The sequence below is a fragment of the Lytechinus variegatus genome, chromosome 3 (genome assembly GCF_018143015.1).
Source record: "Lytechinus variegatus isolate NC3 chromosome 3, Lvar_3.0, whole genome shotgun sequence".
Classification (NCBI taxonomy): domain Eukaryota; kingdom Metazoa; phylum Echinodermata; class Echinoidea; order Temnopleuroida; family Toxopneustidae; genus Lytechinus; species Lytechinus variegatus.
The window spans coordinates 18,200,034-18,224,893 of NC_054742.1; the positions used below are offsets into that span (position 1 = coordinate 18,200,034).

The 24,860-nt window shown below is 33.3% G+C and overlaps 1 protein-coding gene across 4 annotated transcripts in view; it reads left to right on the forward strand.

Moving 5' to 3' along the window:
- LOC121410380 (LIM and SH3 domain protein Lasp-like) overlaps positions 1 to 24,860 on the forward strand; it is a 50,517-nt gene that overhangs the window by 13,243 nt on the left and 12,414 nt on the right. For 2 of the 4 annotated variants that reach the window (XM_041602424.1, XM_041602423.1), the window contains exons 5-6: positions 4,449 to 4,583; positions 6,759 to 6,779. In XM_041602424.1, the coding sequence (XP_041458358.1) occupies positions 4,449 to 4,583; positions 6,759 to 6,779 (156 nt within the window). Of the gene's footprint in view, positions 1 to 4,448; positions 5,714 to 6,758; positions 6,780 to 24,860 lie in introns of those variants that run through there. The other 2 variants (XM_041602426.1, XM_041602425.1) reach the window with 2 other exon arrangements.

Sequence of the window (24,860 nt, forward strand, 5' to 3'; positions counted from 1 at the left end):
CGTCATGTAGCCTTCCACTTTGCAAAATAGTTTTAAAAAAATGCAAACCCAAAACCATGAACTTATTTTAGTTGTTTTCAAGTAAAAAAAGTCTCACTTTCTCACTTTCCCCATGGTTAAATTTTTACTGGCTATTGAATTTGCTCTTGATAGTTTGAAGTTTTGAATGAGTGATTCATTGTTTTAGACTCAGAGGCTTTGCTCGCCAGGAAATAGTCAAAATGACCGATCAGAATCTTGGTTTTTAGTCGAGTCCAGTAGTTAGATTAATAGAAGAGATAAGACTCATTCACTGTTAAGATTTAAAATGAATTGGATGATTGACAGGAGCATTGTGGTTATGATGGTATGAGTGAATGTAATTTGATATTGGTCAGATTTACTGCTTTTTGGTGATTTTCTTAATTTGTTGATTCTTTATGTAATATGCAAGCAAGCAAGCATATGAAGCAAGCATACAATGGGTGATTTCAAGTATGGTGTTGAAATCTGGTGATGGTGTTGTGACAACATCAACACCAGCCACAACACTACCGTACTTGAAATCACGCCGGTGTTGGGACTGACCTCTGAAAATATGACATATTTCCGGCAGTTTGTGTTGAAGGCTGGTGTTGAATGACATCGGCTGAACCCAGCACTGCGGAAGGTGTTGACGATCTACGTCCTATTTCCCCATTCACCAACACAAACCCCTAGGGATTGGGAAAATCATGATTTCAAGTTTGGTGTTGGTGTTGGCAATATCAGGCTCGTGAACAGGCGGCGAACACGATGAAACATCCGGGGAAATTAGCTTTTCCAGTTAAGATGAGTACAAATCATTTCAGCTGTATATATTTTGATGAAAAATATTGTTAACACTTTCAAATTCTTGAATTGATTAAGGCATTTTCTTCGTCGAAAATTCTCGCGTGAAGTTGACCTGATTTAGCAGCGCAGTGCAGAGACGTGACGTCATGTGCTATTGATATGCAATCGTTATCATTTTTCTGAACCCAGCTCGGTGTTGGAGCTCGGTTCAGCGGCCTTTTTACGCTCTCAACACCAACACCGAACACCGAAGTTGAAATCACCCAATGCAAGTGCCAATATTAGAAGTAAATTGTTGTTGCCTACCACAAGTCCTCATCCTTGGTATGTTACCCTTCATGGCTTGTACTGGTAGGAGGTGGTAATTGACAAAAAGTGAACCTGTGAAAAGAATTATTTGTGCTGTATTCAGCTGGTGAGGTGCTACTTTTTTTGTGGGGGGGGGGGTTGCATGTATGTAGTTCAGTATTTTAGACAAATTTCTTTTCCCATTTTTAATTTACTTTTTATTGTCAGTGTTATAATTCCTATAATTAATGCGATAGTTTTAGTGACTGGACAATATAAAATCTACTAGAAAATCAGAGTAGTGGGAAGATGTTGGATTGTGGATTGTAAGTAAGTTTCACTTTGCATCTAAAGATATGTATGCTATATGCAAGGAGCTGAAGCTCCTTGCTATATATGCCTACGGTATATGGCTTACCTGTGTTTTCCAAGATGTACATAATTATGTCAAGTTGTCTCTTATTTTCTCTCTCATATAAAAAATCTTCCATAATTATCCTATTTCTTTAAATATGTGTAACGTATATGTACCTGTGCATACATGTACATGTATTCTTTATGCAGCTGTTTGTCTTTAGCAATGTTCATGTGTAGATTAAATGTCATCCGTGTGTACATTTTTATTAGTTTCCTTGTCCTCTGCATGTACATGTAGGCCTACTTGCCTGTCTTTTGTCTCATCTGTAATAAATTTTGTCCATATTCCCTTTTAATACTGCATGATCTGCATCATTAATAACACATTTTCACTGTTCTTTATCATACCATCGCCACTGCTATTTCTAATACATGGATACTTTGTTCATTGGTAAGTTCAATATTTCATCAGCAAAGATTTATTTATTTATTTATTTATTCAAATATAGTTATACGGGATGACAAGATCAGTTAAAAACTGTTTTACATCAAAGATGGCAAATTAGAAATTGTTTGAAAAAATATATCAACTGAAATTTTTCTGGTGTAGATATTCTTAGAGTTTCAACGTGTATACATTAAAGTAGCGTATGCAAAAACTGTACATGTCTTGTGTATGGAAACAAAGAAGAATTGTCTAGATCATTTTTGTCTCTCTTTTCTGACGGTGGTGGTGACGGCAGCGCCATCATCAACATTGAAATCTTGAGGGCAATTCCATAAAATATTTAAACATTTTGTACGTCTGACCCCCATGTTTTTAAATTCTTACTTCATGAAATAAAACTGACCAATTCATGTTCATTTGAGAGCATTAAAGATTGTCGTTATAGCTTTTAAAGTTTATGGATATAGTTAAATGAAATTTGGACATAAGAGCAACCATATATCCTTGGAATATTTTGAGCATGTTTCAGGTCAAATGACCAAGATCAAAGGTCATTTAAGGTCAATAAACTTTGGCAGTGTTGGGGGTATTTTATTGAATTGGCATCGTATTAGAAAGTTTAAGGATCTAGTTCATGAAACATAGACACAATGGTAATCATAATCAAGTATGAAAATTTTTTCACATGATCATGGTCAAAAGTCATTTTGGGTCAATGGACATAGTATTTTATTAATATAATATATGAATTTTTGTTTTGTGAATAATTATTCAATAGCTGTTTTCAAAGTCAGCACTGCTGCTATATCGAATCATGTAATGCAGGCGAGACTGCCAGAGGCATTCCACTTTTTAATTTGAAATTTGTTTCATTGGACATATGTTCTGGCATTAAGTTTACATATCTGGCTATTTGCTGTCTGGGAAAAGTTTGAGTACAAAACATTTACGATCACACTGGGTAAAAAAAAAAGATGTTATTAATTCTTCATAGGCACAACTTTAAGGCTGGGTAATTACGATCTGGATAAAAAGGTCAGCTCTAATATGGACATTGACAATGTGGCAAATTCATCACTAATTCTTAATCAGCACTTGTATGTTATGACCACCTGTTTCAATCAATTATAGCAGGTCAAAGTCTTGTTAATATGACAGCCCAAATATCAGGCTTACATTTACTACACTACAGCCTTAGCTGAACGTGCTCACTGCAAGTACAAGAACATGTTTGATGGCTGTTCTAAATTTTAGATACAAAACATGATCTAGAAATATATGCTGAATGTTAAGGGGATGGTCCAGGCTGAAAGTTTTTATGGCTTAATAGAGTAGAATTCACTGAGCAAAATGCCGAAAATTTCATCAAATTCGGATAACAAATACCAAAGTTATTGAATTTTAAAGTTTAGCAATATTTTGTTGAAACAGTCATCATGAATATTCATTAGATGGCCGATGATGTCACATCCCCACTTGGTCTTATGTATTTTATTATATGAAATTTGGTTCATTCAATTATATTTCCTCCAAGAACTAGAAAAATTGGATTGACAACTGATTTTGTGCATTAGATATTTATTGCTGCAACTTATTACATTATAAGGGAGACATGTTATTCACACAAGTATGAAATATTGAAATTTTTAGATAATTTATGTAATAACATAAGAAAACGGAAGGTGGAGATGTGACATCATCAGCCCACCTAATGAATATTCATGACAACTGTTTTCATAAAATATTACTAAACTTTAAAGTTCTATAACTTTATTATTTGTTATCCGATTTTGATGAAATTTTCAGCATTTTGCTAAGTGAATTCTACTCTTATGTATTAAGATATAAATATTTTCAGCCCGGACCATCCATTTACGGATGAATAATAAATGAATTAAAGAAAAGATTATTCAAGAGTTTCTTTGACACTGTTTTTTGTCAGAAAGCTTGGAAGTTTCTCCACAGTGAGCACATCTCATGCTTGAGTGAACCCCAAACTTCAAACTATGTTTTCTCCATATTTTATGAAGCTCTCACTGAATTTCCTCTGCAATCTTAGTTCAAGGAATCGTGAGGGTTGTTGTTGATAAATTTTGACAAAGTATATATCATTTGAATGCTTCAAAAGTGATTTTTCAAGCTCAATGAAAATCTCATTATTGAGCGACTTACAATGTATTGTTGGTCTTAGTGTGGTCAAAGCAATGATGCACATGTAAAAAGTTTTATAGAGGGCATAAGTGATTCTTAACATTAAAAAAAGACATCTTTACATGTAGGACCTATGCCCTGTGCACATTCATACATTATTTCCAGAAAGGATATGAACTAAAAACTTAAATCCTATTGATTTGCATGCTTGCATGAGGACAGCTCATCTTGCGTCATCATGCTGCCCATCTCATGTGCTCACTACATCTGTGTTCTAATGCCTCATCGTGGGCATTGGAACCCTAAACCATATCAACCCTTGTTTGGGATCTCCTCACCTTTCATCCCTTGGATCTAATGTGACCTATGATGGGTGTGGCAATGGAAATAGTTCGCAAAGGGAACATTCATGTGAGGCAAAATAACATTCAAAGTGTGCCTGATCCCTCCCAGTTGCCTGTCACCCATCATTATCAACCACCAACTTCGCCTGATGATTACGATCCTGTTCATCAATTTGAATCAGGTATTACAGACTCAGAATCATTTAATTGTTCTATCTTATTAAAGATGCAATATTTTTTTATGTATGGTTATGATCCAGAATTACCAAAAGCTTTTATGATCTTTACAGTGATCAGTGCATTCAGTTTGAGAAGCATCCTATAGACCAATTAAGGAACAAATTCAGACCTACATGTATGTGTAGATAGAAAAATGAAAGAAATGGAAATTACAAATTGAGATTGGGATTCCATTTAAGTAAAGAGTTCTTGTAAGTTGATACTTTTTCAGCATGTTTAGATGTGAGGAAGATGACATGGACTCAATATCCGCCTACGTGTTGGGTTGCCTGTGTATGTAAACAGAGTCCTTTCTCTTGTAGACAAAATTACATTTTGAACAGTGATTTTGAGTACAATTATGTGAAATATGCATGCAGGACAAATGTTCAGCATGTGAAATAGTTGATTGAATGCTGCCTGGTTATTTGTTAATCCCTTTAGGTCCATTATAACGAGTTTATGAATGAGTTTCCCTTCTTCACAACACCTGTCTACAATGTATGACTCACTCAGGAGACAAGGTCAAAGTTTCCCTTGCTTGGGCATTTGTCTGGTACCATGAGATGTGGTCTACAATTCTTCTCAAAATAATTCAGATTTTCCATTTTCTATATACCGGTATATGTAGCTTGAAGGAGGGGAAATGAAAATGTATTTTGGAAATATCACTGTAAAAAAATTGTATGTGATTGTGATGTCTATTATTTCCAACCCTAATAAAGTCTATTCCGAGGTATTGAAAAGGCCATGTTAGTGATTTTTAGTCATCCCTCCATCTCACTCCTGATTTCTGTATCTACAATGAACCTTTGAATAGACTGAAATATCTGGAATTTATTAAGAAATGAGTGTGCATATGAATTTTGATCAGCTTTAAAGTGAAAGAGGTCACACACTGGGGTCATTCAAGGGTAAATCCTCTACAATAAAAAAATAATTTGAAGATACACTGTACTAAGAAATATCAAACAAGCGTAATGCCAAAAATTTCATCAAAATTGGATGTGAAAGTTATGTTATAAAATTTTGCCTTTTTTGTAAGGGGTACTCTCCAGGCTGAAATATGATTTGAAGAGATAAAAAAAATCAGACACACAAAGCAAAATTTAATTGAAATCAGACAAGGAAAATTAAAAACAAAGTTGTGACATCTTAAAGATTTGTATTATTTTGGTGAAACAGTTCTGTGCATTCATGACTAGTCAAAGAGCAAATTGATGGTGTCATATCCCCACTTGTTCATTTGTATTTCATTATATGAAATAATGTTTATTCAAATTTTGTTGTCCTAGAATTATATAAAATGGATTGACAGCTTATTGAATGCTTGCCTTTATGTATTCGTTGCTGCAATTTTATCATAACTTAAAGGGAGACATACATGCACATATAAAATAAATATGATTTCATGTAATAACATCACAAGAGGGAAAGTGTGGACATGACTTCGGTTCATGAATATTCATGATTATATTCATAACTTTCACAAAATATTTCCAAACTTTAGAATTTGTTAACTTCATTATTTGTCATCAGATTTTGATGAAATTGTCAACATATTGCTTTTTTAAATTTTGCTCTTAATTTTCAGCATGGAGTACCCCTTCAATTTCAAAAACAGTATGTGCACATCCCGGTCGGTACATACAAATGAGGGAAAAGATGAAATCTCCCTCCCATACTTATGAGAAATATAGAATATTTCATTTTTTTACGGTATAATTTGAAAAAAAAAGTTTGAATACTCTCTGAACATAAAGACAATCCATGTAGTCAAATTTTAAAATGTAGCTGGGTCATTCCATCTGGATTCACCCAGTGGTTGCACCCGACCGTCTCAGAATTCATTGTAATTTGGTACACATTTGGACTTATTTTTGTTTTGTTTTGTGCGTGGGCCATGGTGAATTTTATGTGTACCAATTAACAAATTCCGAGAGGGTCGGGTGCAAAATTGCATATTCATAGGGTGAATTGACATGGAATGAACCAGCTACTGAAATTGAATCTATTCATTTTTTAGTTGAATATTTTATTTCATTTAGTCACTGCCTTTTTAAACTTTATGTTATTTCAGTCTAACATGTTTTTCTTTTCTTTTTGTGTTTTAATGCATCAATTGTTTGATAACACAGTAACAGGATTTAGCTTCACACGTAAGTTTGGAATGAAAAAAAAGTTTTAAACTAATCCCCATTCTCCTAATTACCCATTCATATGTCTACATTACATGTATTTTCTTTAGTTGTAGTAGTAGAATGCTATGATATTTATCATTGTTTCAAACTCAATTTTTATTATTTTTCTCCTGCAGTTTCCTCAATAGATCCTATTTTCATGTACTTGTGAAACTGTAAATTCTATAAATTGTATTGTACTGAAATTTTATATTTTCTTTTTTTTTTGCCTCTTCATTATTCAGTTTGAAATACTATCCTTACCAATATTGGACTATACTCATATGCTTGCCATTTATATCATCATTAAATACATGCACATTGAACATGTATACAGATTCTTTCCTTTCTTTTTTAATATTGAATTGGATATAAAATGTAATAATCCTTATATTAATACACATATTTGGCATTAAAGGTGTAAATTATGCATTGATGTATACTTTATGTCCTGACTCATAATATCCACTTTTCATTTATCATAACTTTCCCTTTCCTTAAAGAAAAGAGAATCTCTTCTCTACCACAGAGCTTGATCAATTTATCAAAAGAAAAAGGCATTGGAATTTTGCACCTGAAAGGTTGCGAAGAACACAGTTTAGGGCTAAGCCTAATGCATTCAAATATATATCGATGTCCTTTGTCTAGAAATGTCAGTATATACAAGTAATTACAAAAGTGATATTAAGAAAAAACATTTGTTCTAGAAAATTCTGTTCAACTTAAAGTGTTGCATTGCAATGATTGCTTGTTTGCCAATACAGTGACAAAAGTGCATTAAAGCATTTCATATCTACCTGGGCGGGGTTTAGGTAGGTTAAAGAGATAAGTCAGGGAAACTTTATATTTACTTTTCACATTGCAAAGAGGTTGTACATACAAGCATGGAGCTATAGTACCTCCATGCATGAAGTAACTCTTTGGCTATTCAGAACCATGATAACAGTGAGATACAGAATGCATGCAAAGACCATTGTGGTATATTTAAAGTCCAGACAAGTCCACCTCAGAAGAAATGTTCATTTTGATCAATAGAGAAAAATCAGACAACCATTATGCTGAAAATTTCTTAAAAATCGGATGTAAAATAAAAAAAAGTTATGACACTTTAAAGTTTCACTTATTTTTCACAAAATAGTTGTATGCACAATTTAGTCACATGCAAATGAGAGAATCGATGATATCCTCACTCACTTTTTCTTTTGTTTTTTATTGTTTGAATTACATGTATACATTACTTAAATTTTACATATTTGACAATGAGGACAAACTCGACTGACCCATAAAATGTTTAACAATGGTAATTCTACATGTTCAGGGAGCAATACAACTTTGTTTCACAGGACAATGGGGAGAAAATTAGAATATTTCATATTTCCTATAATAAAATACAAAAGAAATAGTGAGTGATGTCATCAGTTCCATCTTTTGCATACCGACCTGGATGTACATAATACTGTTTTTTTTTTAAATTAAGCGAAAATTTTTAATGTAATAACATTCTTATTTTACATGATCCGATTTTTATGAAATTTTCAGCAGTATGCTTGTTGAATTTTTCTCATTTTATTCAAATCAACATTTTGTTGGGTGGACTTTTCCTTAAAATTTAATGTTGGCAAAATTAGAGGCACAGATAATTTTTTTTTTAAAGCATACACACCCATTGATTGGAAAAAAAACGATATCTGAATATATTTAAAGGGGAATGAAACATTTGGAAAAATTAGGCTTGTGTCGAAAAAGAAAAATCAAAGAATAAGAACAAAAAAAGTTTGATAAAAATCGGACAAATAATGAGAAAGTTATGAGCATTTGAATATTGCAATTACTAATGCTATGGAGACCTCCAATTGGCAATGCAACAAGGATAAGTGATGTCACATGTGAACAACTTTCCCTGTGATGGACTATAAAATACCCCAAAAATGTTTCTTTTTGCTTTTTCTTATGGTGATACAAATTCTTTATCCATGCTGTATTCTTTAAAAATCTGTATTACGTGCCCTCCTATAGAAAGAACACATGATATACTGATAGATGGGAAAGAGGGAGTTTAAGTGAAATACATGTATATACTGAAGTAATTGGGAGAGTGGTTCACAAGTAACATCACACATCTTTGCCACATTGCCAATGTGAGGATCTCCATACCATTAGTGATTGCAATATTCAAATGCTCATAACTTTTTCATTATTTGTTTGATTCATAACTTTTTCACAAAATATTGCCAAACTTTAGAACTTTTTCATTATTTGTTCGATTTTGCTCAAACTTTTGTTGGTCTGTTTCTTTGATTTTTCAGTTTTCACAAAAACTTTCTTGTTCCAAATGTTTCATTCTCCTTTCTTAAATCTATAAATTGTAAAGCCTTGCTAAGGCTCCAAAAATAGGCTGATATTTTCACATTTTAATTTTGGTAATTACTGGGCTAATTACAACCTTGTGCATGTGCTATTTTATCAGATTTAGGCCTGTGCTTTCTACTCATGAAATATCTGCGCTACAGTGTATATAAAAAAATGTACCCTATAAAATGATATATCTATAATATTCTGCAGGTTTTTTCCACATTTATACATTGTTATGGCCTCTTCAAGCAAATGACGATATGACTGTCAACAAATATTTCTACTTGAGTGAGCACCACTTTTAAAAAGTTTGTCAAAAAAGATTTGCATAAAACTTAGAAATACATATATTGATAAAAGTAGAAGTTACTGGTAATCATGAAGAGCACATGGACTTTAGCAAACAAGATTAACTTGACTATATCTGTTACCATTTTAACTTGTTACTTTGCCCAAAAGAAACATTCCGTCAAGCGCCAATATGCCCCCCTCCCCACACACCTAGATCATCGTGATACCTGCATTACATGGAGCAGTGATTCACATGAAAAGTCTTAGGCTTGATTTTTCTTTTGCTATTCATTCTCTGAGTTTTCTGAAATAAACATTGATTTGTTTCATTTTATGTCTGTCAGATACAGCTGGCACGAAAAAAGCTAAGAGTTGTGCTTTCCTTGGGTTAAATTTAAAATTTAAAATGTTTATTTTGGTAGCAAAGGTGTTTTATAGAATGTAATATATCTGTTTTATTTTTATTAGCAAAAAGTGAAAATAAAATATAAGAGAAATATTCCCCATTCCCCATCCCTTCATAAACCAATACAATAGTCATTATAATATGTAATTGTAGTAATCAATTTATAGAAGTATTTTCAGGCCTACTTTATAAAATAAGTATTATAAAAACTGAATCTGTCATCACTTCCCACTGATCCTGTATCCAAGACATGTTTGAACTTCCTTGTGTTGTTTTTTGTCATGGAGCCTGTCTGTGTCATGGCCTTACATGTATTTATGTGGTTATCTTCATCCCACAGAAATCCTACTCTTATTTTCAGTCACATTTACGATTGGGTGTGTACCTCTGACAATTCGTCCTGTCACTGCTAAATCAAGCTGTCTACAAATGTACTTTTCAGCTACATACACATATGCAATATGTATAATTGATGATGCCTCATTTTTCCTAATTTTCAAAAATATTTTCAAATAGCATTTCTGCTGCATGCTTAAAGTTCAAGTCCACCTCAGAAAAATGTTGATTTGAATCAATAGAGAAAAATCAGACAAGCACAATGCTGTACATTTCATCAAAATCGGATGTAAAATAAGAAAGTTATGACATTTCAAAGTTTCGCTTATTTTTAACAAAATAGTTATATGAACGAGCCAGTTACATCCAAATGAGAGTCAATGATGTCACTCACTATTTCTTTTGTTTTTTATTGTTTGGATTATACAGTATTTCAATTTTTACGAGTTTGACGATTAGGACCTCCTTGCCTGAAGCACAAAATGTTAAAATAATGGAATTCCATGTTCAGGGAGGAATGAATCTTCATTTCACATGACAATGACGAGAAAACCAAAATATTTTATATTTCGTATAATAAAATACAAAAGAAATAGTGAGTGAGTGATGTCATCAGTTCCCTCATTTGCATACCGACCAAGATGTGCATATAACTATTTTGTGAAATGAAGCAAAAGTTTAAAATGTCATAACTTTCTTATTTTACATCCGTTTTTGATGAATTTTTTAATGTTATGCTTGTTGAATTTTTCTCTCTTTATACAAATCAAGTTTTTGTTGGGATGGACTTGTCCTTTAAAGGTCAAGTCCACCCCAGAAAAATGTTCATTTGAATCAAAAGAGAAAATCAAACAAGCATAATGCTGAAAATTTCATCAAAATCTTATGTAAAATAAGAAAGTTATGGCATTTTTAACTTTTGCTTATTTTTCTCAAAATAGTTATATGCACAATTCATTGATATGAAAATGAGAGTCGATGATGTCCCTCACCCACTATATCTTTTGTTTTTTATTGTTCCAATTATACAATATTTCAATTTTCACAGATTTGACCATAAGGACCAACTTGACTGAACCATAAAATGATAAAACAATGGTGTTTCAACTTTTACAGGGAGAGAGAAAACTTTGTTCACAAGAGAATGAGAAAACATTAGAATATTTCATATGTCATGTAATAAAATACAAAAGAAATAGCGAGTGAGTGACGTCAGTACTCCCCTCATTTTGGATACCTACATGTACCAAGATGTGCATATAATTGTTTGTGAAATTAAGCGAAACTTTATTAAAGTGTCGTAACTTTTTTTATTTTACAAATTACATCAAATTTTCAGTTATATAGTTTTTGGATTTTTCTCTTTTTATTCAATCAACTTTTTGTTGGGATGGGCTTATCCTTTAAGGATGATCCTTTGATTTGTCAAGGGATAACGTGTTTCTCTTAATGACTTTTTAATGTATACAGTGAAAAAATTACAGCTTACAGTACATTTTAATTTACCTCTTCAAAAAGCATAGTACCATAGATACAAATCTGTAATTGTAAGAAGTGTGATCCCTTATTAACAGATATATTTTTACAAAAGTATATTCTTCTTCGTAGATATATCATTATCCAATCAGGTAAAATTAAGTAGCCATACTTGAATTTTTGAAATGTATTCTATTATTATTTTTTATCTTGAATTATATGGATTTATAATGAAAACAATTATTTTGTCACATCTAACTGCAATCTTTAACCTTAAGAATATGACACATTCTTGAGTGATGAAAAAGTAATATTCAAGAGAAGTTACGTTTGTTCTCTTCAAAATTAGACTATTAGACAATTATACAAAGTTTAACCCAAAGTTTGTTTGATTTAATATACTGTTTGCATTTCATGTTTTTATAAGAAATACCATTTTCATGAATTCGTATTTAAGGCTATATTTAGAATATTTCATAAATGAACTTTGGAATCATCTTTTTAATAGGACTGTTTACACTGTGGCATGCACACCCAGTTTTGCCAGTTACGCTACATACAGTCTCTGTCTGATATTGTTTTCTAATAATTTACCCAGAGCTTTTTTTTTTCTTTTTAAAAGCAATTTCAGTTTGAACATTTTCAATATTTCTGGAAGGAATGCATTTGGCAATCACATATGACAATCTAGTATGATTCGTTTGTATGATACTAGGTGATGGATTGGGTTGAAAATGCTTATATATCACTATGCTCTTTACAATAAACTATGATTGATTGGAATGGATGGAATGAGATAGGCTCATTCATTCTAGTTAGCTTGTCTTCCCTGAACGAAAATAAGCTCCACTCAGGATCAATATAAGAAAAACAAACTCAGATTTATGGTATGCATTATGCACACAGTTACTATGTATTTTGTTGTATCATACTATTGCATACATCAGTGCAACGTAATTATTTTTAATGATTGTTTATCCAACAATTTTATCCTCATAAAGAGAAAAGGGATCGATGGCTATTTTACATACATGGAGTATACATGTAGGCCTAAGAGCTTTGAGTCAAACTTCTGTTAAAAACTTCATATTGAAAAAAAATTTTTAATCTGATTATTCATGACTCCATGTAATATTACATTGTGCATAATTTTACAATTCCCTTTACTGGACATGATTTTTTTTACCCCTTCCTTACATTCCTGCTGACATAAGGCTGCTTGTCTTTTTGGCAAATTTCTTTCAGATTGGCTTGCCCAAAATTTATCTTGCTATATTTCCACAGCTCGTTTCAATTTAAATTGAATTTGGCAAAGTTGCAAGCAATATTGCTGAAGATGTACATTCACTTGTCAAACTGACTTTTCTTTTTCAAACATGTAAATCCTCATTGTTAAAGTTTAAACAGCAATTGTTTAAATATTTCAATGCTTACTAATCCAGGGGGGTCAATTTAACCCCCCCTTCCTCGACAAATTTCACTACTACGCTGCAGCAAAAAAATTTTTTACTGCGATGCTCGCTGCTTTTTTTCCAAGTCTTGCGCATCTTTTGAGACCAAATTTGCGATGCCCGGGTACACGGGTCTGAAATTACGCAATATTTTGTAAGCACCTGTCGGTCCCAAAATTGCTCAAAAATGTGATTATCATTTCAAGCAGCCTATTAGGCACACACTTGCTAAACCAACCACAATGACGGTTGTTTCCTACCGGTACCCAATTAGCACTTGGGTGAGAGTGGCAAAGTGTTGATTGATGCCTTGCCAAAGGACGCTAGGCCATGGTGGGATTCGAACACACGACCCTCTGATTACAAGGGAGATGTGAAAAAGAAATCTTTCACCATTAATGAAAATATATGAAAATGCCAGCTGTACAAAAAGAGGAACTTATTCATATTAATTGGCTATATGGGCATTAGAACTTCCCCTAATATGCTATTATATCTTGTAGGCCTATCTAGTATGCATATATGCAGCAGTAGTAGTGCTTTATTTCATCAATGCAAATATTTACTTTCAGTCGTTCTATAGTGTAAGTAGATTACCCATCAGCATGTTTGATCGAATTCCACTATCATGATGAATTTTCATATTTTGTAATTTATTTTATTGCCTGTACATAAACCAGTAATCTTTATTTCTAGCCTATGGAATTGAAATCATTCAGGTGACAACAAATTGTGAAAATATAGAGAGATAATGATCAGACAAAAATATTTTGAAAAAAATAAAGAAAAAGACTCCCTTTTATAATTAAAGATGATCCTTTTTAACTTCTTATTTCTGAATTTGTATGTTTTTTTATTATTTCTTGTTTGCGGGAGGAACTGTATAAATTCACAAGATTAACACAAGACAAATTTAATGTCAAATGTCATCGTCAGGATGTACATGTTTGCAACAGCAAATTAGAAAAGAGCTGGCAATAGTGTTGCTGACTGCAAAATGTATTAACTTGTCAGTTTTGACTTATGACACAGCACAAGTAGTTTAATTAAACTGGGCTGGAAGAACAACAAACATACCTGTAGTCTTTCTTAGTAAAGTACATATTTATTGCCAAACAAGAAACCATTCCATACTAATAACCTTAAGTTTTACATTTTACAAGTACTTTATCTTCAAGTTGTATACATATTACACACTTTAAGTATAACAAGATATAGAGTGTATTGTACAACCTATTGGTTTTGATTGGCTCTAGTTAAATTTGTGACTGAAAGATTTACATGTACATGTAGGCATGTTGTGCATTACATATAGTATGTGACATACATGTAGCCTACACTGTGTGTACAATATTGATTGAATTATAAATGTAACAAAAACTGGAATCAATCAATAATATTTTTTGGATTGGAAACATACAGTAATTTCTCTGAAATATTTTAATAGACACAAGAGTTTATTGTCTCGCATGCATATGAATATAGGCGCCACTTTTCCGACTTACAAAGTATATGGACCTACATGTAGGGCATGAAACTTAGACAGAAGGGTAATAGTGTATCACTGAAGATCCTGCCTGAGTTTCAGGTAACATGTCCAAGGTCAAAGGTCATTTAGGGTCAATGAACTTTGGTCATAAGGGGGGGGGGGGGGTATTTGTGGAATTGTCATCATAACTTCGAAATTTTATGGATGTAAATGTAGTTTGTGAAACTTAGACATAAGAGCAATTAAGTATCCCTGAACATCCTGTCCGAGTTTCAGGTCACATGACTTGGTCAAAGGTCATTTAGGTCAACAAATTTTGATGTTAGGGGTATTTGTGGAATTGTCATAACTTTATGGATCTAGTTCATGAAACTTGGACATAAATAATCATGTATTCCTGAATATCCTGTGCTCATTTTAGGCCACATTACCAAGATCAAAGGTCATTTAAGGTCAATAGCTAATTTTGAAGTCCGCACTGCTGCTTTAATCTGATCACGTAATGCAGGCGAGGCTGCCAGAGGCGTTACACTTGTTTGATGAGGGTATTTATAAAATCTTGTGACATAGAGTGTCTTAAAAAACAGCAGCCTGCTATTCATTTGCAATATTCTTCCCTGCTGATGTAATTTTATCAGGTTTTATAGGAAGAAGAAAAAAACATTTATTGGCAAATTAAAACCAGTCATATTAAACAGAATTGATGATTAGTTCCCTGAGGAAGTATTATAGTGTGAGAGCTCTTGTTCTTCATATTTTTTAAATGTTTTTAACTTTCTTTTTTTACTGAATGAATATGGTACCTCGGTTGGTACTAAAATTTCACACAAAACATTATTGCTACTTGAACTATGTAGTTAACTTCATCTATTTTGATATAGTTTTCTCTTTTGTTTACATTAAATAAAATGGTAAAGTTGAAGATATCAAACGATCCACTCTAAGGTATCAAGAAATATACATATTAATGATTTTAATAATGGACTATCCATTCATTTGGGATCAATCATCTTTTCAAGTTAGTTGAGCTCTAGCAAACTTACTCATTTATATGAAATATATCAAATTTGTGAAAAGGTATAAACTCATATATGATGTTTAAATTAAGGAAAGGGGTCTTTTTTGTCTCGCCCACCAGAGGTGAAGCGAGACTTAGGGATCCAAATGTCGTCTGTCGTCCGTCCGTCACAAGCTTGTAATGACACATAACTCCACAACCATAAGTCGCTTTTCAACCAAACTTGGATGGTAGATGGACTTGGGGGACCTGCATGTTATGCTGCAGTCTGAGGTCATATGGTAAGGTTAAAGGTCATTTTCAGGTCAACATTATAGTTTGCATGCAAGACTCTCTTATGACACCTAACTCCGCAACCGTAAGTTACTTTTCAACAAAACTTGGATGGTAGATGTACTTAGGCGACCTGCATTTTATGCTGCAGTCGGAGGTCACATGGTACGGTCAAAGGTCATTTTCAGGTCAACATTAAAGTTAATGTGCAAGGCTCTTATGACAAGTGTTATTCCATCCCAGTCATTTCACAATGAAGTTTCAATATAATTCTCTTGCGTGCCCTCGCAAATCACGATCTTTCTGGTTATTTTTCATAAGTGAGCGAGACACAAAATTGCTTTTGCCTTGTTTTAAACCACTAGTAATGAAATGTGCCATTTGGACTTGCAAAATGGGACATTTTAAATTGTTATAATGTGAGTTAAAAGTGAATGAGTAACATCAGTTATCAAGAAAAAGAAAGAAAAATTTAATTACGAAGAAAGTAGTCATCGCATTGTGTTTTTTCCAGAGCCCCCCCCCCCTGTCTGTATGACCCAGAGCTCAATACCCTCATGTTTAATAATGCTATGTACAAAAATAGCTGGGAGGTTTGCTTCATGAACAACGGTGATGTACCTTAAACAATTCTTCCATTACATGTACCCATTATTACTTCACCCTTAGTAGGTATCATGTTTCAATACACATCTGTATAACAAAAGATATTTTGATAACCCCTCTGACACAATTATCCAGCCTTCATGCAAATATTGTGTCCGTGTGAGAGAAAGTGTTTAGGGAGTAGGGAATCTAGGTGGACTGTGCCCTATGAAAATAGAAAAAAATGATTGACATTTAAAACAAATCCATTTGAGATAAAATGAGCAAATAACCAAACCACCATTTGTGGATACATGACGATGGTGGTCATTAGTACAGTTACCTTCAGCTTCAGATTCCTGTACATGTATGTTCAGGAAAGAGGCTAATATGACTTATAAAGAGCAACATATTTTGGGGCTGATTTTTTTTTGTGGGCGGAGGGGGAGGGGGGTCTTTGTGATACCTTTCAATACATGTACTTTTAGATTTATGTGCAGTATATGTACATGTATGTATGGCAAGGCTTCACATTAACTTTTTTTGATTGTGGCCCATTCTGGCCACCAAAACCTTCATATAACATTTTTGATGGCCTGAAAATATAAAGAAAAACATTGAAAATTAATAAAACAAACTTCTTAAATATTAATTCTGCAGTCATGACCACAAGTTACCTTCACTTCAAATGTACATCTCATATATGTAAACCTTGTTTGCTGAATTATATTTTGCAAATTGATTTGTGGTAAAATATAAATTGTTAGATCAGTGTAAATATGAAACAATTGAAAGAGAATGAATGAATTGTATTGTTCTAAGGTTGTATGGACTTTTTTATTTGATCTACATATAGACACACACTCATAATGGTATTAAAAGTAAATAAATTATACATAAAAAACTTGCCATACCAAACAATAATTTTTCCTTTCTTCTTCTTTGAATCCCAAAACCTAGAATATGTGCAGACCCCAAATCCAGTTTATTTTTGTTTTCTCTGTTGCAGCATTTTATTGGAGGAGAAATCAAAGAAAAATAAGCTGCAAAATTAGAACAATGCATAAAAAGGGAAAACAAAAAGTTATTTTCAAAAAATATAATACAAAAAGAAAACTAATAATTAAAGAAGTGAAATAAAACAAAAGAAACAAAGAAAGGAAAGGAAAAAACAGAAAAGACAAAAGGGAAAAAATTAGAGAAAAGAAACAAAATAACATTATTTTTGAAAACTGAATAAAACAATATGAAAATAAAAATTGGGAAAAGAAAGGGGAAAAATTAAGAAGCCATTAAAAATATTTTGGTAACAGCTGTGGCAAAAGTCTATTCTGACTGGAATATGAGTAAAAGCCAATCAAATAATTTTCATTTGCCTTTTGGCAACTGGCTTGCAATATGAATTGTAGAAAGTTGATAAAAGAGTGCAAAATCAGGAGAAAATTGTATTACTCTAAAAAATTATTGGTTGCCCAATTTTGACCACCAAAACTTTCTGGTGGCCCCGGCCACCGCAAATGTCAGGCCTTGTATTTGGTGAGATTAATTTAATAGCTAGAACAGACGTTTTGTCTTCTTTATTTACTCATTTAAGAAAAAGATATAAATCTTTTAAAACGAGAAAATATCTTACATGTAAAATAAGTCTGATTCATTTTCATTTTCTACAGATTTCAACTAAAGCTAAGCATAAGACTCAAAATGGAATCATTTGCGATTAAGTTTAGAGGTATAACTTGATTCACTGGTCAATCACTCTTTTGCGATATCTCTTTAATCACCTTGCAATAAAAGGGCATAACTCTGTTAGCAATGCAGTGCAACATGTATCATGAGTGAAATTGTAGATTAAATGGCACTGTATCTGTATTGTTGTATTTTAGAGTGTGTAAACCAATGCCCTACACAACACCTGATTATTTTAATTTGGTCTTCCTGAGCTTTTTCACTTAATGAATGCTGGTAGGATTTTCTTTCCTAATATCACTTTAGCCAGGCTTGTTATTAAATTTTGATATGAGCAGTATTAGGATGAGGTCATCAATTATTAATGTTAGTAACAGACCATCAGATAGTCAGCACACTACATGTATGTACTGTGCATGTACATACATGTACAGGTGCATCATACTTTATTATTATGGATTTCATAGCTATGTTTACTATACAAATGATTAAGGAAAATGTATGGTGTTAAGTGAATTATAGGCCTACTGTCAACAATTTTTCGACCACAGTTGTATGTACATGTAGGGCCAATTGTTATTCACATTTTTAATAATTATATTCATGTAATTTCCATATTGAAAGCAAGGTCTGTACATTTATATCTGCTCAGTTTTTGTTGAGTGATCTACTAAATATTTTTTTTTAATTCCTAACATGTTTCCTACCTTAATGTCATGTCTGATACAGTGTTCTACCATGATTCTACACATACATGTACTTCTATTTATAAAAAAAGAAGAAAATCCCAGCTTATCATGTTACAGAATCTTGTAATTTGATGTAAGATCTCGGCAAACCAGGGTAACATGACATAGTTTTGTCTACATACCCTAGATCTTTGTAATAAATCGATAACTCTTCGCTTGTTATTTCAACCTTTTGCAATATTTACTCACTGTCAACCTTGATTGGTGTGGTAGCCATGTGCTTTGAACTAGAAATGATACAATCTAGAATACACATCTATAGGCCTACAGTACAGCACATATTGGCCCGAATTCACAAAGGTGGTTTTGAAAACGCACGGTTGAGTCTATGGTTTATGTAGATTTCCTGTATAAATTACGCTTTATTTTAATAGCGCGTATCGGGTGCTTGTATAAAAATTGTCCAATGCTGATGCGCACTTTTGTCACAGTGCGCCAAATTGACGCCTGTTACCATGGTTAGATACGCTATTTTATTCATGAGTCCACTCTTTAAAGAGTGGACTCATTCAAAACAGGAGACTAATGAATAAAATAGCGTGGATAACCACGGCAACAGAGGTCAGTTTGGCGCACTCTGACAAAAGCGCGCATCAGCATTGGACATTTTTTTAATATATGCAGTAAAATAAGCGTAATTTATATAGGAAATCTGCATAAACCATGGACTCAACTGTGGGTTTTCAAAACCACCTTTGTGAATTTGGGCCATTAATTTTGAAATCAATAGCAATTAACTTCTGGTTTCAGTTATAAAGTAAGAACACACCTCAGACCTATTTTTGTGGCTTGCAGAATTGACACTTGACTCTTGTGTACTTTGTAATTTCTTTCAAAACAATAGGCCTACCATTTCATCTTTTTTATGATTTTTTCCTAATTTCTGTCATTTTAATGACAGGAATGGTTATTTGCATTTGTTTTTTTTTAATCTCTTCCTGTGTTGTATTTCCTATTTACCTGTGACATTTGATAGCAAAAAAATTATACCACCATTAACTTTTCAGCTCATACAGATTTTTCATTGGTTACCATGATTATCATGTATGTGATGTGTCATTTGTGGTATGAGATAAAGCTGAATCTGCATACCGGTATGTTATTCCAGTTCCACATTGTTTTTAGTATTGATATTTACTGACTGTAACACTGGAATTGTCCTTCTGTAATCAAAAGACTTCACAATTATTGCTGGTATCTATTGATATGATTGCCAAATTGCAGCTGACATAAATATTGATAATTATTTATTGCATTAAAACAAATAAAGGTGTGATTGATTGATTGATTTATGTACAGACTCTTAAAACATTGTAAATGGGCATGTACATGTAAATACCATATCTTACATTGTTGTGGAAAAGGAGCTTGTATGACAGACCATAATTTCACTGTTTTTGTAAGTGCTTTTGTTACAATCAGAAAAAAATGTCTCTTTCATTAGTGCCCCTGTTATGGAGACATTTTGTTCAAAATAAGACAGTTCTATCTTTATTATACACTAGGGGAGCGTTTCATCAATATTTCCGTCTGACAAGTTGTCAAGTCTGACAACTTTCCTTGACAAGGATTGGCTGAGAGGCACTGGTAAAATAGTAATGTCAGATAAAAACATCTGACAAGTCCTAATGCCCCCCAAATGTAGGCTACCAAGTACATGTATGTCTTACAGATCAAGGAACTCATTATTTAGCTCAACTGCTTGTATCATTTAGTCCAGGATAGAAGAGGCATAACCTTGTTTTTTTATATATACAATATTTTTTTATGGTTTCTTGTCAATTCGAGGGTGCTGATTACGAATCTGAATGATGCAACTCTTGTAACCTTGAGCATTTTCGGCAAATCGCCAAAATATGCAAATTACCCATGAAAATCCTAAAATTGTTCACACATTGGCTACGAAATGCATGAAATTATGTGGCAGGAGTAAAATACTCTCTGAAAAAATAATTTTTGACAAAATATTTATTTTCCTGACATTCAAAATGGCCGCCAAAGGCCCTTGTATATTGTATTATGTACAATATGAATAGAGAAAACTAATTTTCAAAAAAATGAGCACTAAACTGCAAAAAATCAGGATGTACGAACAAAGTAATATATGCAAACTATCATTACTAACGAGATATATCATTTATTATGTCATATATGGGAACATTTCTGTATTTTGATATTTAAAATAGCCGCCACTCGCCCAAACAGTATTGCGTACAATGGCAATGGGGGCCAAAAAATTCACAAGGGTGATCACTAAAATGCTTATTATCAAGATTAAACGAGTGGAATACTGACTACAAACATAATTGTTAATGAAATATATTATATGCCATGTATGTGATGAATGTTTTATTTTGATATTCAAAATGGCTGCCAAAGGCCCTAAAAGTATTATGCACAATGAGAAAGAGAAGCAAAGAAATCACAAGAGAGAGCACTAAAATGCATATTATATGTGATAAATTGATGGGATACTTTCTAAAAACATATTTTCTAACGAAATATATCATTCAGGTTTCAAGTTTGTTTTAAATACTGTATTTTGACTTTCAAAATGGCCGCCTTAGACATTAAACAGTTAACAGTATTATGTACAATGTAAAGTGGGAAACCAATATTTACAAGAGTGGCACCATAATAGTGATATAAGAGTAAAATATTGTCTGAAAGCATAATTTCTATTAAGATATATCATTTATTCTGCCAGTTAGGTGATAAATGCTGTTATTGGAAAGTCAAAATGGCCGCTACAGGCCCTTATGGTATTATGCACAATGTGAATGCGAACAAATTATTTCAACAGAATTTGGTTTTGCTTGGACAAATGGTGATGTATGAGTGAAATATTGTCTGAAAACATGATTTATAACAAAATATATCATACCTTATGTAATTCAGGTGATAAATACTGTATTTCAACATTCAAAATGGCTGCCATATGCCCCTTTTGTGAACATTATTTGTCTCCACTCAAATTGTATATTATACGATAAGGGTTTGTGGTGGCCATTTTCAATTTAAAAATGCAGCATTTATCAACTTAATTACACATGATATGATATATCTCGTAAGAAACCATGGTTTTAGACAATATTTCACCCTTTCACAATTCACAATCATATGCAATATTTAGAGTCAAGCAAAGCCAAATTCTGACAAAATTATATGTCCCATGTTACAATGTACACAATACTTTAGGACCTATGGCAGCCATTGGCAGCCATTTGGGATTTCAAAGTACAGCATTTATTACCTCCACGAGCAATATGTGATGTATTTAGTTAGAAATCATGTTTAAGACAATATTTTTAATCGTATATAATAGATATGCATTTTATGATTCTCACTCTTGTGAAAATTAGTTTCTCCATTCGCATTGTACAGGTTAAATTTAGGGCCTATGGCAGCCATTTTGAATGTCAAAATACAGCATTTATATTAATGGCAATGATGTTTTTAGTCAGTATTCCACTCGTTTATCTTAATAATATGCATTTTTTTGTCATTTTTTGGCCCCGGCCATTGCATTATACATAATACTCTTTGGGCCAGTGGCGGCTATTTTAAATATAAAAACACAGCAATGTCCCCATATATGACATAATAAATGATATATCTCGTTAGTAATGATGATTTGCATATATTACTTCCTTCATACATCGCGATTTTTTTTGCGGTTTAACTAGTGCTAGTTTTTGTGAAAATCAATTTTCCCTATTCATATTGTACATAATCGAGTATACAATGGTCTATGGCGGCCATTTTGAATATCAGGAAAATAAATATTTTGTCAAAATTGTTTTTCAGAGAGTATTTTACTCCTGCCACACGATTTTATGCATTTCATAGCCAATGTGTCGACAATTTAAGGATTTTCATGGGTAATTTGCATATTTTGGCGGCCATATTGGATTTTGCCAATTTGCGAGAAATGCTCGAAGTTACACGAGTGGCATCATCCAGATTCGTAATCAGCACCCTCGAATTGACAAGAAACCATCAAAAAATATTGTATATATAAAAAAACAAGGTTTGGTCAACTTCCTATGGGGCCTATCCTGGACTAATTGGGATACTTATCTTTTCTCTTGATTCCGACATACACTTCCATGTGTTCATGGTGCATGCAATTGTATGCCATAGTTTATTCTGCAAGAATGCTGAGATGCATTGAGAAATGGCATGTAACAGCATGCCTCATTAGGTAAACAAATCCAGATATTTTGACTTTGACATTAAAATTTTTTGCCTGCTCTGACTTTTCTCTTTGCCCCCAAGGATTAACGCAGAGGTCATATCAGACCAGATTGGAATGGAGTAAGATGATGATGAAATATATAGAATAGAAATGTAGTAGACTAATTAGAATGACCCTATCCTTGTTGCTTGCAGGTCTTTTACCATCACCCAGCAGTCCTCTAAAATATGTGGAATTGTTTGCATTTGATCTCCCCTAATGTAGATGCTGTATCCACTAATATTTGTATAGATTGATAAGCATTTGGCAAGTACATGCATTGTTCATGTAGGCCCTACATACCGGAATATCTAGAGTTTGCGATACATGTATGTGAAAATTTAAAAGTTGATACTACTTTAAATTAATGTTACTGTTAGTGATATGTTTTTTTCTTTTTATTGCATCATAATCATATTTAGATGAAGTTTGCATAGTTACTTTGATATCTCCCCGTAATTATGAGTGCAAGCATGGAGTGATACTATTAAAGTGATTGCTGTGTTTGTCTCATTAAATGCAGGAAAACAATAGATAGAGTTTGTGTAGGCATGCTACATGATGATATTGTAAAGATAGAACAAACACTATAAGCCTACATTGTATTCTGTACGATCATAAGTTCATTTTAATTATGCTGATTGATGTTTTAGTGTTGATTGCGATTTTTAATTTCTTAGAAAATAAGGTTTAAGCTACTGTATTTCGATTTTTGATGGAACAGAAAGACTGGTATAGAGAAGGGTTTACTTTATACATTTTATACCCTTATCATGAAATCATGAATTTGTGGATGTGGACTGTTCTATTCATTGAATGTTGAGGACCAGGATAGTTCCCGGGGGGGGGGGGAGCTCAAATTATATTTTGATGGGGGTGTGCCTCTTGAAACCCTGAAACTGGGGTCTAAGAAACTGAACACAAGTGTACAGGGTCTTTGGAACTAAATACTGTATATACTGGGCGGTGTGAAAAACAGGGTCTTGGGAATAGGATCGTGGCACTATAGGTATGGTGAACGCTAGTGGCGGGCATGCACTTGCCATGCATGGAGCAGCTACTTGTTATATGGAGGGCGTTGCGAAGCCATACTTGCATCTCTCGCATGCGGTGCTCACACTTGACAATTTTTGGCAGGGCTGGGGAACTGACATGTCTTGGAACGGGGGTCTTGCTAGTCCTTTGCCAGGACTGTTCTACTTTTCAGTTATTTTGTTGATCAATAACACAATCTTCGACCTCTACGCCCGAAATGAAAACAGTCGCACGATTTCCTCCCATTATCACAGTTGGTTAAGGGCGTGAAAGAGGGGATAGCGCGATCACTGGGGAAGGCGCGCAGGGGATGGAGAATGAAGCAAATGGAGAGAAATAACAAGTACACCGACGTCTAGAATCTAGACTAGGGTCTTGCGAGCAGGGCTGGGCGGCTTCTGAATTGAACTTTTGTCATTCAGAGTATCTAGAGAACTGAAAATTTGGTCTGAAAAAGGGGGTTATCAAAGGGGCACATCCCCGTACCAGTATATTTAAGTGCCCCCCCCCCACAGGGATAGTCCAAACAAGCGCTGCTATTGTATAAAAAGATTGTTTACATGTGTGCTTTATCATTTTGAAAGTAATGAACAGAATTGTCAAGTAGTTCAGACTCTGCTGCCAATATCAAATGTGCAGTGGCACTGCACTTTGTGCAAACAATTTGTTTGAACAG